This window comes from Ricinus communis, chromosome 6, assembly GCF_019578655.1.
Source record: "Ricinus communis isolate WT05 ecotype wild-type chromosome 6, ASM1957865v1, whole genome shotgun sequence".
Taxonomy (NCBI): domain Eukaryota; kingdom Viridiplantae; phylum Streptophyta; class Magnoliopsida; order Malpighiales; family Euphorbiaceae; genus Ricinus; species Ricinus communis.
Window position 1 is genome coordinate 11,934,123 of NC_063261.1, and position 18,147 is coordinate 11,952,269.

Here is an 18,147-nt window from a genome sequence, read left to right on the forward strand (position 1 = left end):
TTTTATTTTGAGTTCAAAGTACTCTATCTTTACATTATTGAGGAAAGTTAAGGAGTTAGAGGAGTTAGGAAGGTGCAGGATAAAATTGCATAATGTAGTCATAACCTTTAAAGTTAGAGTGCAAACATGTTTCAGAAATTCAATCAAGGTATAAAGGCATGAGTTGAGACTTTAGGCTCTAAAGCCTCGTCGAGATGTTGCTCCAATTACTAAGCTGAAGAAAATGCAATAAAGACTTTGCAATCTCTACGACTAAAAAGAAACATATTGAAGGCAGTGTGTGAAATAGTATTCGATATTCAAAGTTTTTTCACCAATATGCTTCGGCTAAGAAAAGAAAGAACTTTATAGTTTGGTTGTGTGATGAATTAGGTAATTGGCTTGATTGGAGCATAAGGCTGCAAAATCATATATCATTTTTATTTTACTATTTTGTTTGATTCTAATGGGTGTGACAAGGGGAGGATTTTCAGCCTTCTTAATCCAAAGGTCTATAAGGAACAAAACCTTGATATGCTAAAGCCATTTGTTGATGAGGAATTCAAAGCTACTCTTTTTGTAATGCACCTAGATAAATCTCCAAGTCTGGATGGAATGAACCTAGGCTTCTTTCAGAATTTTGGGATTTGGTTAGCAAAGATGTGACTTAAATATGCATCCAATGTTTAACTAAAGATGTGCTTCTTTCTATTCTTAATGCGCCTTTGATAGTTCTTATTCCAAAGAAAGAAGCCTGAAACTCTTGTTAATCTTTGCTTGATTGCACTATGTAATGTTGTTTACAAGGTTATATCGAAGATGATTGCCAACAGAATAAAGAAAATCTTGTAAGATGTCATTTCCAAAACTCAAAGTGCATTTTTCCCGAATAGATTAATGGCAAATAATATGATGATTGCATTTGAAACTGTTCACTATCTGAAGCGTAAGAAAGTTGGAAAAGAAGGGATGGTAGCTATAAAAATTGACATATTGAAGACTTATGACCGTATTGAATAGGACTTTGTGAAGGGTTTGATGCTTCAGTTCGGTTTTAATAATCATTAGGTAAATCTTATGATGATGTGCATTACCTCTACGAATTATATGGTATAGAGTGAAAGGGTGGGTCCTATTATTCCTAAACACATATTACATCAAGAAGATCCATTGTGACCCTATTTATTCATAATATGTATTGAAGGCTTGTCTTTATTATTAAAGGATTTTGATATGAGAAAGAAAATCCATGGCTTTAAGATAGCTCGAAATGCTCCTATTATGTCACATTTGTTTTCTTTATCGATGATAGATTTTTGTTCTTTCAAGCTAATGAGGCTGAATCTCAACATATTAAAAAGTGCTTGCAAATTTATGTTTGGTCAAATAATCAATTTCTAGAAATCTAATATTTTCTCTAGCTCAAATATCCATGGTGATAAAGAGTGGGATGTATGTTCTTTGCTTAGTATAAGGCCATTAGAGATCATGGGGGCTATCTTAGTCTTCCATTTTTGATAAAGAGAAATAAGAAGGTTATCTTCTCTTTTATTTAGGAAAAGATCAAGCCAAGGTTGGGTGGATGGAAGAAAAAGTGTCTTTCAAGAGTTAGTAAGGGAATACTCCTCAAGAGTGTTACTCAATCGATGCCTATCTGTTAAATGAGTGTATTCATCATTCCTATTAGGTTATGTAAAGCTTTAGAAAGATTAATGAATTCCTATTGGTGGGATAATGGTGGATGAGCTGGTAATGGTATAAAATGGATGGGCTAGAAACAGCTTTGTGTTTCTAAATATAAAGGGGCCTTAGTTTTAAAATTCTTCATGAGTTTAATTTATCTTTACTCAATAAACAGGGCTGGAGGTTGCTCAATTACTCGAATTCTTTGGTTGCTCTTCTCTATAAGGGAAGTACTATCCTAATGGTTCTTTTCTCTCTGTTATAACGGGCTCAAATCCTAGCTCTGATATAATGGGCTCAAATCCTAGCTATGTATGGGATAGCATTCTCACGGGACAATAACTTCTCTATAGTATAGTAAAGCAGAGAGTGGGCGCAGGTGAAAGCATAAAAATTTAGGGCTCTCCTTAGCTTTGGGATGACAATAACCCTTTTGTTGAATCGTAGGTGGTTATTAGCTTTAAGGAGGCTATTGTTTCTTCCCTTAGAATTGATTGTGATGGAAATTAGGATGAGACTTTGATTGGAAGTTTATTCAACAATTACTTTTTTCTACGTCTATTTGTGAAATATTTTACATTTTTATTAATTGAATATTTTGAAGATTATCTTATAAGCATATTGCTCTTCAGTGTGATGTCATCAAACAACCTGATTCAAATGTCATCAAACAACCTGATTCAAATATAATTGTTGCCATGTTTATGCGCCAAACTGAACTCTCGTAGTCGACCAGTCTTTTCAAATTTTCTAATTGACTATTTTCTCTCTAAAATGCCCTAAATTTTGCTTAGGTCTTTCTTGCATTGGATTATTAGCCGAGCAGACCTTTTCTTTATTTTTATCATTCATTTTTAGCGTAGTTAAATGAATCCATCATGGCTCAAGGGGAATTTCTTGAATGATGAAGAAGCTCTCCTATTTGGTTTTCTGTGTTCGGAATTAGAACCATGTTGGCTGTTTATATCTTTTATTTTTTTTATTTTTTCTTATTTTTTATTCCAAGTCCATTTCTGTCTCAACTAGCTTAGTGAAAGTATGGGTTGAGGCTTGGTTCAGATTAGGTATGTCTTTGAGGGATTTAGCCCAAGATATTTTGTCTTTTGTTCTTTATCATTCTTTATTCTCACTATCTCATAAGGAGTTAAGTAGGCTATGAAGACCTCAGTTAGATTTGAATCAAATTGGATGACATGACCTGGAATCAGAGTATGCAAATAAGATGATCACAAAAATGCTTAAATAACATCAAGTAAAATATTTGTAAAAATGATAAAGATTAATTATCGATTGCATTAAAAAAATTGTTCATCAAAGTCAAGAAATAGAGTAAAAGTAAGAATATCCTTAAACGGGATTAGCGATTTTCCCCTCGTCAATAAGCTTTTGAACCCCATTCCTCATGGCATTGTAAAAGTCTGTGTTATGAATGGAAAGCTGATGATACCTGCAGTATGCACTCAGATCACTACTATCTGAGTCCCCCCTTACCTTATGAAAGTTCACTTCAAAAATTTGAGCTCTTGCAACTTTGCCATGATTTGAGATAAGGCACCCTAAATTTGGAGTATTTTCGCAGTTGGCTGCTTACACCGAAGGTCATATCTAAGGCATTCACCTCTTTTGGGCCTAAGCTATTTGCATTCTCCTTCTATGAGAGTTCCTTTCTAGCTCAGCCTCTTCAATATTAGAAGTGCAATCCCTTAAAATCCTCAAAATCCTTGATAGGATAGAAGCTAGTTTATCATAGAGGTGAGGTGGTAGCTAGTTTATTGGCGAAACGCACTTAGTCTCTCTTAGTTGGCCTTGTGGTTATCTTGCCACCTTAGTGTAAAATCGCAAGTGTAGTCAAAAGTAGTTTCACTAGAGAGTTGTTGGGTAGTTTCCAAGTCTAGGTGCTCACTTCGACCTCAATGTTGTACCTATACTAACCAACGAACCTAGTCTTCCTTAACTTTCTTATCCGATTACTAGTACTAGCGGGTTCTAGCTCCAGTCAAGTAAAAACTGAAGTACCAGACTATTTGCTGCCTAGTTAGGTTGGAGAGAGTAGACATGTCAACTCAATATGAGTTCAAGAAGGCCTAAGGATCGCTCGATCCATCAAACTTTTACAAGTAAGGGAGGTTCACCCTTCTCTTGGAGGTGTTGAGCATGGACTCATTAATGTGTTCGATGGCTTCCCATCCTTTCAGTTTGAGTATCTTCTGCATCTTTTCTATCTATTTCCTCATCTCTTCAAGTTTAGGATTCTCTATTGAACGTGCATGAGATGATCCGATGGGCTTTAGTGAAGAATCTGGAAACACTAGCACCTCATCGTCACCATTGATGAATTTATAAGGATTATTGTTGGTTCCTTTCTCTTTATCCACAACAAGAGTAGTGAAATCCAAAGTGATGTGCAGTTGTCCATCATTACTAGCATTGTGGGCGTTGGTTGGAGCAGCACTACCGACGGTTGCATTTCTTATAGTTAAGACTAGCTTCAGAAGTCTACTTGTTGCTTAACCATTTCCATTAGGTCTTTCATCTATTCTTTCACAGCATTTATATCTGCCTATAGTGTTTCAAGTCGATTAAGCTAGTTTTAGCCATTTTTATTTGACCTCATATGATCCTTCCTTCTTTTGTAACCTAAACAATGGTGACTTGATTGCAACCACAAGGAGTTAGAAATTTGTGCATAAGATGTAAATGCAAATGCATGTATGGACGATATACAAAAGGAAAGAGAAACATCAAACAAGAAAGAAGTTAGTCAAGATAGAGAAATATAAAGCATCAACTATAAATTAACAAGAAATCAAGAAATCATCAACTATTTACATGTAAGGCTCCTTCAAAACTTTGAAGTTCATGGCATAGTCTCATCTTTCCTAGGATTTTTGGTTTCAGCATAACTATCAACTAGGAATAGCAATACATGATCCTTATACTTATAATAGAAGACATGACTTTATGCCGAAATAGATTCTTCTGTGGATTTCCATTAGGGAATTTGATATAAATGGATCAATTCCCAAATGATTATTGAAAGGAAGAATTTGCAATTTAAGTGGTTTCATGTCGAAATATTAGAAGGAACTAGAGATATGACAAGAAAGACAAATAATTATAGTCATATCTTTCTTCTCGAAGGTGTCAATCTTGGGTCATTCCAAAAACCATAAATTCTCGAATGAGTAAGAATGATGTGAAAATAATTACAAGCCTTTCTTGAAATATTTCACCTAAGCAAGCATATTTAAAGTGTCGTAAATCTTAGTGGAAAGTACTAAGTGGAAAGTACTAAGGCCATTACATGAGCTTTGGCTTAGTAAAATGACTAAGTTTCTCTTAACTAGGAATACCTTTTTTATACTAGGAGGAATGTATCCCTTTTTATAAATAGCTAGGAAGTGCGCCAATGCTACTTGATACGATAAGTCCATAATCTCCTAATACAATGGTAATCATCACCAGTACAAGTCATCTCCTATTCAACTGGAATATGAATACCCGTTGTATTGAAGCCATCGAGATAGATAGGGACGTCTTAATTTTAATGTAAATGTAATGCAAAGTTAAGATAATAATGTTAGCCAAGGCAAACACCCATTTACTCCTTGAAATCAACTTCTCATGTCCCTAGTGGAATCACCACTATGATATTTTTTTAAGGACTCTTCGTAAGCAATTTACATCACTATCAAGGAATCATTTTTTGTACTAGACCCATTTCGAGATGATTTGCTCGGTCGAGGGCCCCAAGGGATCACGATGATCTTAAGATAATTGAAAAAGTGGAGTCGCCATCTGAAACGTCGGGACAAGGATGGGAGCAAGGATGACTTGTGGAGAGCCTAAGATTCTCCCTTTCTAAAATTAAAGATTCTAGGCACGAAGAGTTAGGTATGAATAGGGAAGGTTAATGAAGCACCCCTACCAACCTAGGTTGTGATGCCTAGCCCCCACCATAGAAAATGAGTATTTGCCTTGCCTAATAACATTATCTTAACCTAGTCCCTTCTACTTATTTTAAACATCAATCTTTTTTTCTCTTGTTAACATATGAGGTGAGAAAATAAAAGCTAACCTAAGGATGAGGTACTTTGGTACCTCAATTAATCCTAGAAGGAAGGCACATTGGTGCCTTTGCTAGTCCTAATTAAAAGAAACTTTAGTACGTCAACTTTATTATCTTCACATATGAAAATGACCAAATTAGAGTCTAGTTTTACTACATAAGTCTAAGCATCAAACTTATTTTTATATTAACATTTAAAGTGAACACATAATGAAATGCGAGAGCTTACATTGGTAAGCTTAGTTTTTTTATTATAGGCATAGAAGGTGATCACATAAATGCTAGATTGATTTTAGTTCTTAACACATATGAGATGGGAGGGGAGTAAAAATTAAGAAAAGAGTTAAGGATAAACGGGGTGCTCAGAGGAATTATTTACAACCACAACTCTAAAAAGCCTCAAAACATATTAACTCAAATAAAAAAAGCTGCTATTAAAGTAAAAAATAATAAATAAAGCAAATAATTAAGAGAAAATTAAAACGGTCAAAAGCATAAATAGATAATTAAACAAAATGATTAGGATAAAATGAACAAAATTTAATAAAAATAAGGGTTGGGAGATTGACCCATGCGAATAGAAGGTGCACTCGTGCGAGCTTAGCCCTAAAATCCTTATAGAATATTAAAAAGGACAGATAGAAAGGTTATTAAGGTTGAATTCTATAGGGCTGAGCATGGATTTCGGTGATTCCTGCCCGAACCGAATAACCGTACCGAAAAGTACCAGAACCGAAAAAATCGAAAGTTTTTATAACCAAATTGAACCGATCCGAATTTTTTTACTATTACGGTATGGTACTGGTTCTTTAGTAAAAACTGCATCAGAATCAGACAACCGATCCGTCTTGTACTAATCCCACCAAACCGTAGAACTGAATTTTTTACATATATTTATAAATAATTATTTATATTATATAAATAATACATATATTAAAAAAATAATACATATACTCTATAAAAAATTATTTTATATTTATCATTTATATAATTCAAGCAATTGTTATCGAAATACAAAAAATAATACATATTAAAAATAACTATAATATTATAATATACTTTATACTCTATAAAAAATATAAGTTATATATATTAATATGTCACATAGTATATTGATACTAGTAATCTAGTATACATACTATAATACTAGATTTAAAATTTATTTACTATCTAGAAATTTTTGACAAGTTAATTAAAAAATTACTTAATTTAATAAAAAGTTATATAAATTAGTAAAAATTATAAAAAGATATTATTATATAAATATAATATTATTTACACTATATTTATTAATAAATTAATTTTTAATTATATAATATTTTTATTTTAAGAATAATAATATTATTATACTAAAAGTATTAATTTATATAAATATTAAAATTAAGAAATAAATATTTTAAAAATAATTTTTATATTATTATACTAATAAAACTTAAAAATTAAATATTTAGAAATAATTAATTTATTAACTCTTAAAATATTATAAATTAATATTAAAATATAAAAAATATTAAATTATATTTATAAATTTAATTTTTTTTTTGAAAATCATCAAATAAAACTTGAGAAAAAATTGTCAAAACATCTTTTAACAATATAGAAGTTCTTTACTTCCTACAACAGCGGAGGTCCTCATTTGTTGTCAAGATTGGTTTAAAAGTTCAAATAAACCTATCCAACTAGAAGAATCAACAGGGGATATTGAAAGCATAGAGTCAGGTAACATTTCTTTACTTCTTACCTATGTTTGTTTATTGTTGATGCTGTTAAGTCTTATTGACGTAATTTTTTACTTTTATTGTAGAAATTCTTCAAGATCCTGAGATTGGTGAGTCCCTTATGCCAAGATTAAATGTGGAGTGCTAATTTTAAGGGGAGGTAATAACATTCCTTTGCTAATTTTGGACATATATTTTAGTGCTACATAAAGTTTGTAAATTTATTTATTTTAATGATTACTATCTGTAAAATATTTTTATGCTAGCAGTAATATATATTTTAATGGTTTGTATTTGAATATTGAATGAATTATTGTATTTGCAAGTGATTGAATTGCGAAACAGATTGTTCAAGAATGTGATTACAATTTTAATTCAGATTTTCATGCTACTTATTTTAGGTTGGTAATCATATTTTCTCTAAATGTATTTGATTAAAGATGAGACTAAAATTGTGTTTTTTAAATTTTTTAGAACCGAAAATAGCACCGAACCGAACTGTATTGAACCGTAAAATTGGTACAATACGGTATTGAATCCTTTTATGTTTGATACGGTACTGATACCTTCAATTTTAAAATAACCGAGGTTTGATATGGTACTGGTGATTTATAAATAACCGAATTGGACCGATCCGTGCTCAGCCCTATAATTCTAAAAGCTTAAAACTGCAAAACAATAGCATTTTCTTGGAAACGACCGAAAATTGATAGGTCCAAGCTGAACTCACGAGAGTTCAACTCCAAGAGAGCAAAATAAATGGGTTTTTTGCACTCAAACCGCAAAATCAAAATTAACCAAATAAAAATGAAGAACAAAAGTTAAAACACGAAAAAATAGCACCAAATCTCAAAGAAAATTAACTTTAGCCCTCAAATGGTGGATTTTAATATGACATCGAAAAAAAATGCTTTTAAGTAAACGGAAAAGTGTGAAACCTTTGAAAATACTACCTAAGATGGTTGATGCGTACAGAGGTTATAGGTTCTCCTAGTATTTTTAGCGTAGAGGCTTAACAAAAAGAGAGAGAGTGATGGGTTGCTACATTAATAACCTATAAACAGTTTAAACATATTTAGGGAGGGATTTCCTATAAACAGTTTAAACATATTTTAATGCAGCATTTGGAAACATCTATCGATTTACAAACTATTCTCCATGTAAATTTCAATTTCACACAAGAACCTGGCTTTCCTATTTCCCAATCTAAATCTAAGACCGATACAGGCTTCTCTTTAAATGTGAACTGATCAGCTGGTTCTCAGTGCATTATGGAAAAGAGAATAAAATATGCAATAAAAGCTCAAATTACTCGAAAAAAGCATAGTACACTAAACTATGCCAACTGAGCATATGCAAGCAACTTATTGTTCTTTTTCTTCCTTTTTTCTTTTTTTTCTTCCTTTCATTCAATTTTCTTCTCTTTTTTTTTTTTCAGAAAAGCTGAAACAAAATAGAATCCCTAAAACATAAGAAATTAACTACCCATCCATCCTATTCACAAATTTCATCTAATGGTGTAAATAACTTGTCAGGCATCAAAAGTCCAGCGTCTCTTTCCAATTGGATTCAGAAAAACCCCAACCCCCAAAAAAAGAGCCCAGAAATATTTTGCCAAGGAACGGAACTCTTTTCAATCACTCTACACCCGTTCAGGGAAATGTCCTTCACCATATACAGAAGAATGATACTCTTTAAAGCAAGGGCAACTGTTTGATTCATATCTGCCGCATTACCAAAACATTCGCTGCAGTCATGAACGACACAATTTAGTGCAATCCGATGGAGTTATACTGCAAAGGTTCAAGAAAAGATAACAAAATAAATGTCGGATCAAGTGGCACCAGAACTCCCATCATCAGGTTTAGGCTCTGTTCGGACATATGTGAGACTGCGGGCAGTAGAAGTCACAAGACTCCCTGAAACTGGAGCCGTGCTCTCTGCTTGAGTGCCTTGAGCATCTCGCTTCCATTGAAAACTTCTGGCACCAGGTTTCATGGGGAGACGAGGCCTAAATGCACCAGAAATACCTCTAGGAAAAGGACCTCTGCTAAACCTACCAGCAGTATATGGAGAACCACGGGTACCACCACGGGGCCATATCATGTTAGCTGTAGCTTCTTGGTTCGCAGGGCTTCTTTTCACAACCTGCAACAGAAGAACATAGCTATCAGAAGTCATGACAGCAGGATGACACCTTAAAACTGAAAATCCCTGACGCAATATTTCAACATGCACATGTTAATAACCAAAAAATTCAAAATAAATTGACCATACAAAAACCAAGTAATACAAACTCCTCTCTCTCCCTGTTATCCATGTGAGCTTTAAACTGAATTTGTATGGTCTTGCCAGCAAACATGTCACAGGACCACATGATGTACATGGTATAACACATCATGCAAACCAGTTAATGTATATCAAACACAACATGATATAAATATCTAGGTACTATAACAATGATAATTGGAGTTTGAGCTCACTAATTTTTAAGAGAGGAAGAGGGAGGGATTGTACTTGAACAAGTGCCTGCAGCTTTCCTAACCATTTCAGCATGAAATGACCTAAGTAGTCTTAGCAATTCCTTTCAGCATATATTCTAATAGCAATTCAGTTTTTTTCTTGAAAGCTAAGACAATATCTATATGAAAATACACCGTCCTTTGCAGACATGTATAACACGGAGATCGGCAGATGCCACAAGTAATGTTAAGACTATGAGACCAAATTTTAGCATAAAACTTGACTGCCATTCACACTCGTCCCAGCAGTCCTTGCAGGAAAAAAAGGATAAACTTCGCTAAACTACCTTGTTTTAATGTATTTTCACTTTAGGGTCTCTGGTTTACTTTTTATTACTTTGGTATCCTGTGAATATGACCGTTAGCATATAACAGCCAAATTGCACAGCACCATTAGCCGGTGCTGACATGGCAATTGGAAGAATAGTGGCTATTGCATGCCACGTCAAAATCTCTTATGTTGTTGTATGATTTGGCCGTTATTTGCTAACGGTTATATTCACAGGATACTAAAGTGACAACAAACCACAAGGTAGTTTAATGAAGTTTTTCCAAAAAAATCATACCAGCTACTGCAAGGTTGTCCCACAGGGAGAGAAAGAGGAGTTATTAAACTCATATTAAAACAACAGGTGGAAACAATTGAGTAACAGCTCAAAGCACCATTCTACAACCATATGCAATCAATCTACTGATTCATATTTTCGGCAACTTCAGCTATCACATAACCATTCATGCAAAAAAGCACACCCCAACTAGGACAAAAACCATTACAAGAAGCAAAACAAAGCACAATAACAATGAAAACAGCACTAGTTTCAGCAAATTAAGACGTGGAAGATACAATACCTTGAGAATCCGTGACATAAAGGAGGTACCATCAAGAGACAATGCATTGTCTGCTGCTTCTTTTCGCATAAATTCTATATAAGCTGACCTGTGTAACAATAACTATATAAGAAAACATAAAAATATGACATGACAGCTGAAAAAGAAGAGTGAAATAGCAGCTCAGCAACTTACCCCATTGGTTGCCCTGTTGCCGCATCAGCCATTATAACCACTTTAAGAACATCGCCGAACTTATTAAAATGTCTGGAAAGACTGTCCTTGGTAGCAGCAAAATGAACCTGAGCAACTCAACAATGAAAACATCATTAAGAAAAGAGAACAAATACCTCTCAAAAAAATAGAAGTAACTGAACATAGGAAATTACATTGCTAACAAAAATTGTCCGAGAATCAGCATCCTCTAATGGACGACCAGTGGCATATGAACCTGCAAAAGTCCATAACAAAACCCATTTTAATCTTCCAAGACGTCACACATTAGTGTGGAAGCTGGGGAAAAACAATAATGCAGAAGTGTATAAAAGCTATCAAATTGTTTAAGCATTTAGAACTATCCATCAATGAGATGAGAAAAAATAGAAAAAAAATTAGTTCAAAATTACAATAAATTATTGGTGTTACCCTTGGAATCTTTCTTTCTTATTATTATCATTAGTTATAATTAAATAATACCACCAAAGGCACTTGAGAAAGTCTTCAGCTCACCAGGAGCAGATTGCAGTGGCTTCTGCGATTCTTTGTGCATATCAGCAACTGGTTTTGCCTGTATAATATCACCCCCCCATGGAAGTAACATCAGCAGCCAATTTGAAAATCAAGTGAAATGTAAATGACACCAGAGAAAAATTTTACAAGATTAAAATCCAAAAAAGACTCAAGAATATCTTACATTTCCATTACCAACCATGACAATGTTGTTATTCTCCTTCATTAACCGGGCACCAGACTTTGTAGTGTCTGCCTTATTCTCCTGAACAGAATTCCAATTACCCATTTCCGGAAATCTTCTTGATTCCTGACAATGAGGTGGTTTCCAGGTATTCAGATTCATAGGAATGTTTACTACTGCTTTTGCAGCTGAAACAGGTTGATCCCGATCTTTATTTCTAGTTGTTCGCATATCATCATTATCAGCACTCCTACCTACGCTGTACTGTACCATAAGTGAATCCTCCCTCTTACTTCCACCAGATGTGCCAGTTTCAGAAACATCCATAACTCCATGGCCCATAACATCATCGTCATCATAAACTTCATTGTCAAACATAGAGTCACCAACCAACCCAGTTTCACTCTCCATAATGCCAATGTTCCCTGCATGTCCAGCATATCTTTGAAGATAGAATGACTCTGTCTGATCCGGATTTGGGTTGACTTCTTCATAGACTTCACTTTCAACAGCATCATGGCTTATATCTCTTATTTGATCAGTGGTATCCATTTCTCGACCAAGTCGGTCAAACACATTTCTTGAAGATTTAACTTTTACTACATCTTCAGCAGCTTCTTGCACAGCTTTGATTACAGTAGCCATAGGATTTGGAACCCTTGCTATCGACTGAATCCTCCTAGGACGATCAACTAACGATGATTCCGCAGTAGATATAGAGACAACAGAACGAAGCCGCTTCATTGAGGGCTCTTTTACCAAACTAGAGGGCCTCAAAGTTCCAACAGCATCTCGAACAGCAAATTGAAGAAGTCGTCGAGGAGCATTAATAGTTGCTTGAGAAACTGCCCCTCTCTGCCAAAAAAGGTTTGTTAGCATGTATGAAATGTGGAAAGAAATGAGCAAGGCAGACATCAAATGAGGAAAGCAAGGAAATGAGATCTACACTATTTTCACAATATTCTTGGATTAAAGCTAATTAGGAGGACTATAACCCATCTCTCTCCACAAATGAATCAGCAAGAAGCTCATCTGGCAACATAATCATAATCAACTTACAAAGAAGATTTTAGTACCTCTAATAAAAATGCTTCAATATAGTACAAGAGGACTAAATATAACACTATCATGAGAAACAGAACTTCTGAAGTTTCCATTTACTATGCCATCAGTTTAATATATTAAAAATGAAACATAGCCACCCATAGAAACACCCACCCTAGACATCATTGATGACAAATTGATAACTAGCTATAAAGAAATTCCAGACACTAATTTCTGACATGAAAAAGGAAAGATGGAGCCAGAAACAACCACTCAAACAACAGAAAGTTCCCAGTTCCAATGACTGTCATGTTTAAGCTCATACGCCCAGTTAAGAGTGAATTCTAACCGTTAGGCCCATGATAGCTCTCTTATACTAGCACTGCATAAAGCTGACTGTAATGTTATAAGCCTCTGCTTTCACGCGAGTATTTCTTTAAATTAACGAAAACAGGCAACGCTTAAATGTGCACACATCCAGCAAAAAATCAATCATAAAGAGGACAATGCATTGCTGTTGAATGCTAGCATTTAGATGACTATAATTCTCCAACCATAAAATATCGATTAACTGTTGCGTAATACTATTTTGATAATAAGAACCTGCTGACTAGAGCCATCTATTGGCATCTTTCACATTTCCTATAGCATAAATAAGGAATAAGTATAAAAAAATACTTTGTAGTTTTACTTTTTGACAACTTTAAATATGTGTTATTTTCCAAGACAAAAACAGGTATATGATTATAAATCGTGATAAAAATAAGTATCTCATCATTAAAAGTTTCCAATTTGCAAGGATTCAATCATCATCATTCTAATCAGCCGTTATTATCGTGATCCTCGTGTCTAATAACATGGATTTAGAGCTTAACAACTCATAATGTCATCATTTGACCGCTAAATTGATCTCATCAAATCAATAAATTCTTCCACAGCGATCTGACGATGAAACAACGAAGTTAGGAATTGTTAAGCTCTAAACCTATGTAATCAAAAGCGGGCAGCACGATAATAATGGTTGATCAGAATGATGATAGATAAATACTAGCAAATCGAGAATCTTTAAGGTGAGATACTTATTTTTTATTACGATCTTTAACCACTTACCTATTTTATCTAAGGAAAAACAAATACTTAAAATTGTCAAAGAGTGAAACCACATTATACTTTTTTATACTTATCCCTAAAATGAATGTCACAAATCTCTAGCAATGATAAAGCCATGGGAAGAAAAAAATAGCTGCTGTCCTAAATATATTTCTGCATTTTACACTACAAGTTGTCATTATGGGGAGACCTAATAAAACATGCAAAAGAAGAAGGTTTAAAAAGTTGAGCAAATATTCTTACAGAACTACAGTTAAATTAGTTGATTAATCATGGGTACAATAGTAAACTGACATACAAATGCAACATATATCATTAATATAAAAAAAAAAAAATGATTTGGAAATTTGATTCAAGTTTAAAGTTTTGCTGGAGTTAAATGGATCCTAACATTTATTTGTTTCAATTTATACAAACCTTTTCGATTAGAAAGCTTCCTATCTAGGACTATGTATCGTGCTATAATAAGTAGCTAAAAGTCTCTTCACAAACAGACATTTCCAAGTTTTTTTATCAGAAATTCAATAACCAAAAATTCTGAAGTTGGTGTGCTCCCTCCCAGAAAATGTATATTCTATCTCTTTCTTCTTCTTGCTTTCAAAAGCAAGCATACTTAGTCCACAATCTTAAACGTATCAATATCACTCTCCTTTTCCATCTCAAAACCAGCCTTGTAAGTTGCTATAATGCCTTAGAAAGTATATAATATCTGAAATAATACACAATCTTTAGCTTTTTCTGGACTCCTTTTACTTTTCTTGCTACAACATTGCAAAATCTATATTCCTAGTCTTTATCATGAAGTCCACATAGGACTTGGAAACATGTCCTCTACACTACAATAAAATTCAAACAACCTAAATCTTATCAATATTATTTTTCCCTCAAAATTCAGTTCATCTACTTTCTAAACTACAAAGTAGAGGCTTTCTTTGTATGTCCAGACCATAATGCCTACTGTCCAACCCAGCCCAAAATAAAACACAATTAAACAGATTATAGATGTCCGGAGCAATGATATATTAGGAGAAGCAAACACATATAGCTGGAGCAAGTTCTCTATGACCATATAGATTTTGATTTCAATAAAATATAACAGTAAAGAAGCCATATTAAAGCCATATTAATTACATACAACCAATATAATGAAAATACATGTCAATGTACATATCATGGCCATGCAGAAACAAATAAAAATTAAAAATTAAAAGAAAAAATCCCATTTACACAAACATTTGTGCATGAATTTTTTTAGCATCATGAATTAGCATGAAAAACTGACACATGGACTTTTCTACAGAAGTGCAGAGATAAGCCCAACTTCCACCACAAAATGTCCATTATATACATATGTTGGGAACTAACAGGTTCACTAAGACAAAGAAGGCATATGCTTCTCTAATCTGGCAGCTATTACAGGGCATATAGTAATTTCAACCATGAAAAATCATTCCTTATTTTAAAGAAAGAAACGGAATACAGTAGAAAAGACTTTAACTTCTCAACACAATTTATTAGAGAAATTCAACCCAAGGAGGTAGTCTGAAAAATGCATCATCCAACCAATTATAATAGGAGTAATTTCCACACTCATCAGTCGAAAAAAGTAGGGGAATGAAAGAAAAATTTAAAAGTCCAAACCTTCAAATGCTGTCGCTCATTCTGCCGACTCCTTTTCTTCTCTTGTGGAGGCTGAGGAGATGGAGATCCTCTTCCATGACTTACTTTGGAATCATGTCTTTCCTCCAAACACATGCTAACCTCAGAGCTCCGAAGAGGAGGAGGTTCGGTTGCATCCAGTGTCAAAGCTTTCCATTCTCTTTTGTTTCGGCTTCTGGGCAAGTTATCAGGCTTTCCCTTCCCAAATTCAGAATCAATATGATGAGATTCATTCATTCCAGCCTGGTCTCCCATTGTAAGTTTTGTTTTGACCTCATCACTTGTATCTTGAGGCTGAACATATAAATCCAAATCTGAGGCCAGGTGATCCCACAGCCTGTTAAAAATTAAACAAAAAATCGTTATCATTGATGAGGACAACGTAAAGTAAATGTTCTTTGCAACCCCAAATTTTCCATTAAGGGGAAACAGGATCACATACCAAGATACAAAAGAATCACTGTCATCTCCTAAAAAAACATTCAATTCACTCTTTGCTTCTTCTTTACGCCGGCCATTTCTCAGTAAGACGATTATATATTCCTGCCAATGTAAATCAGAACTTGAAATATTATGGTGCCAGATCACTTATAAATATTCATATCCCAAACATAGAAGAGAGATTTTCCATATACTCCACCCAGTTACAGAAAGTTGTCCCCGCAAAATTTTGAGGCATTACATTGACAATTACCCAGAAAAGCAGTTCATAACAAGATTTCCAAATCCTAAACAGAACATACATAATAGAAGCACAGTGGAATACTGCCTTGAGAGCTCAGAGATGGTAACTAGCACTAACAGAGAACTTTCAGAACAGAAGGCCACAAGATTCATAGATATCAATAAATATAATAACCTAATCACCTAAACTTTTTCTTTTCATCACATGATCCAAATGGAGATTTAAAGCTTATATGATCAACTACTGGCGAGCGCAGACATTCCTTGTTCTCTTTATAACCCCAGACTTATAAACGCCAACATAAAACAATCAAAGAAAGGTAAACTTTTGCTGCTTTTGTGTAACTGCAGTGAGCATTACCAATCTCAACAGCAAGAGCATTTCCTGTATTTTTTAAAATTTCAACTATTGCTGGCTTGTTGCATACTGAACCTCCTCAACCCAAACCCACTTAAATAAATAGCATTAAAATAAAACAAGCTATTAAAGAAACTCCTAGCAACAGTAAGACTTATAAATGCAAGAGATTCCATCATTGTTGAGTACTAACCACCTTACTCTCGACTTAGCTTACCAATAGCCAATAGTCAGCCCATTTCTCACAGCCAACAGACACCACGATGAACATTTTCTGTCCCACAATCAATAACCTCATCACAACATCTCCACTGCAACAAGTTCACTCTCTCACTTCTCAACTCAACACATATACATACATTTCCAAGTACTTCACTTAAAACCAGTCCTAAAATAAGCATCTCATCATTTCAAAAAAAAAAAAGTGTAACACACGGGCACGAAAATTGGACACACCCAAACAAAGAGTTTCAATGAAGAAGAAGCTTCTAATAAGTAGTTACACATGCGAAGACTTGAAAACCCAAAAATAAACAAAAGAATACTAATCGAACATATATTTAAATAAATGTGCATTACCACAAGAGTATCGTCAGTGTAATCGCCCATGAACTCTTTAAGCTTATCTTTAACTGTCTCTCTCAACTTATTAGCTCCATCCCCCGTGAAATTAACCCTAAATGTCCGATCCTCAACACTCCCCATCTTCTATCCTCTTTGCTTTCAATCAAACCAAACCCTAATTACTCAATGGGTCTTCCCGAAAGGGTTTTCTGAATCAGACCTACTGCAATTGAAGGTTTAAATGCCGAATAGAGATGATTTTTGGATGAGTTGGAGGGTTCTAGAATTTCTTTATTTTTTTATCTTTTTTTCTCGCGAAAGTGATGGAAAGAGGGTTTTTTCGGTTTTGTTTTTGGGGTTTCATAGAAAGGAAAACCCCGGCAAATTCAGGGTAAAACAAGGAGGATGGATTTTATATATATCCGTTCAAAAAATAAAAGAAAAAAATATTATATATTATAAAGAAGTTTTATTATATTATATTTATTTTAATGAAATTATATAAAATATTTTAAAACAAATATTAGTTTCACTTTAAGTTTTCTCTTTCTTATTCTTATATAAAAAGTATCTTTTATATTGACTCTTAGTCTAGTTGTATTTTTTTTTTTTGCCACTTGTCGAGCTATTTTTCTGCAGGACCTCCCCTACAATATCTTCACCGCAGTATAGTTTAACCACCAAGTTTGGGAACAAATTGGTTCAAAATCAACCACTGAAATTGCTGAGTCGACTCAATCGTATAGATATGTAAAATACAGGATTTCCAATCCTAGCAGGAAAGGGAGGGAAACGGATACTCAATTTAAAGTGAGTAAACGATCAACTTCTCGTCGAACATTTATTTTGGACTAGAAAATTTTGAAAAAAAAAAAATTCGATTCTCTTTTATTTCTTTTTTTTCTCTAACTTTCTTTTCAATTTTATTTTTAAATTTTTACTCCTTTTTCTTTCAACACTTCTATTATGTTGTATGGCAATTCTTTTTGCAATTTTTTTTAAATAGTGGATATACA

General features: G+C 33.8%; 1 protein-coding gene across 1 annotated transcript; it reads right to left on the reverse strand.

Annotated features, from left to right (window-relative positions):
- Positions 1-8,738: 8,738 nt before the first annotated feature.
- On the reverse strand, positions 8,739-17,539 carry LOC8260775. The gene is made up of 10 exons (XM_002513132.4): positions 17,147-17,539; positions 15,968-16,068; positions 15,508-15,862; positions 11,713-12,567; positions 11,529-11,586; positions 11,189-11,250; positions 10,995-11,101; positions 10,821-10,908; positions 9,294-9,597; positions 8,739-9,196 (listed from the first exon to the last, which is right to left on the reverse strand). The coding sequence occupies exons 1-10, from the start codon at positions 17,270-17,272 to the stop codon at positions 9,168-9,170; spliced, it is 2,085 nt and encodes a 694-aa protein (XP_002513178.2). The 5' UTR covers positions 17,273-17,539; the 3' UTR covers positions 8,739-9,167.
- Positions 17,540-18,147: the final 608 nt, after the last annotated feature.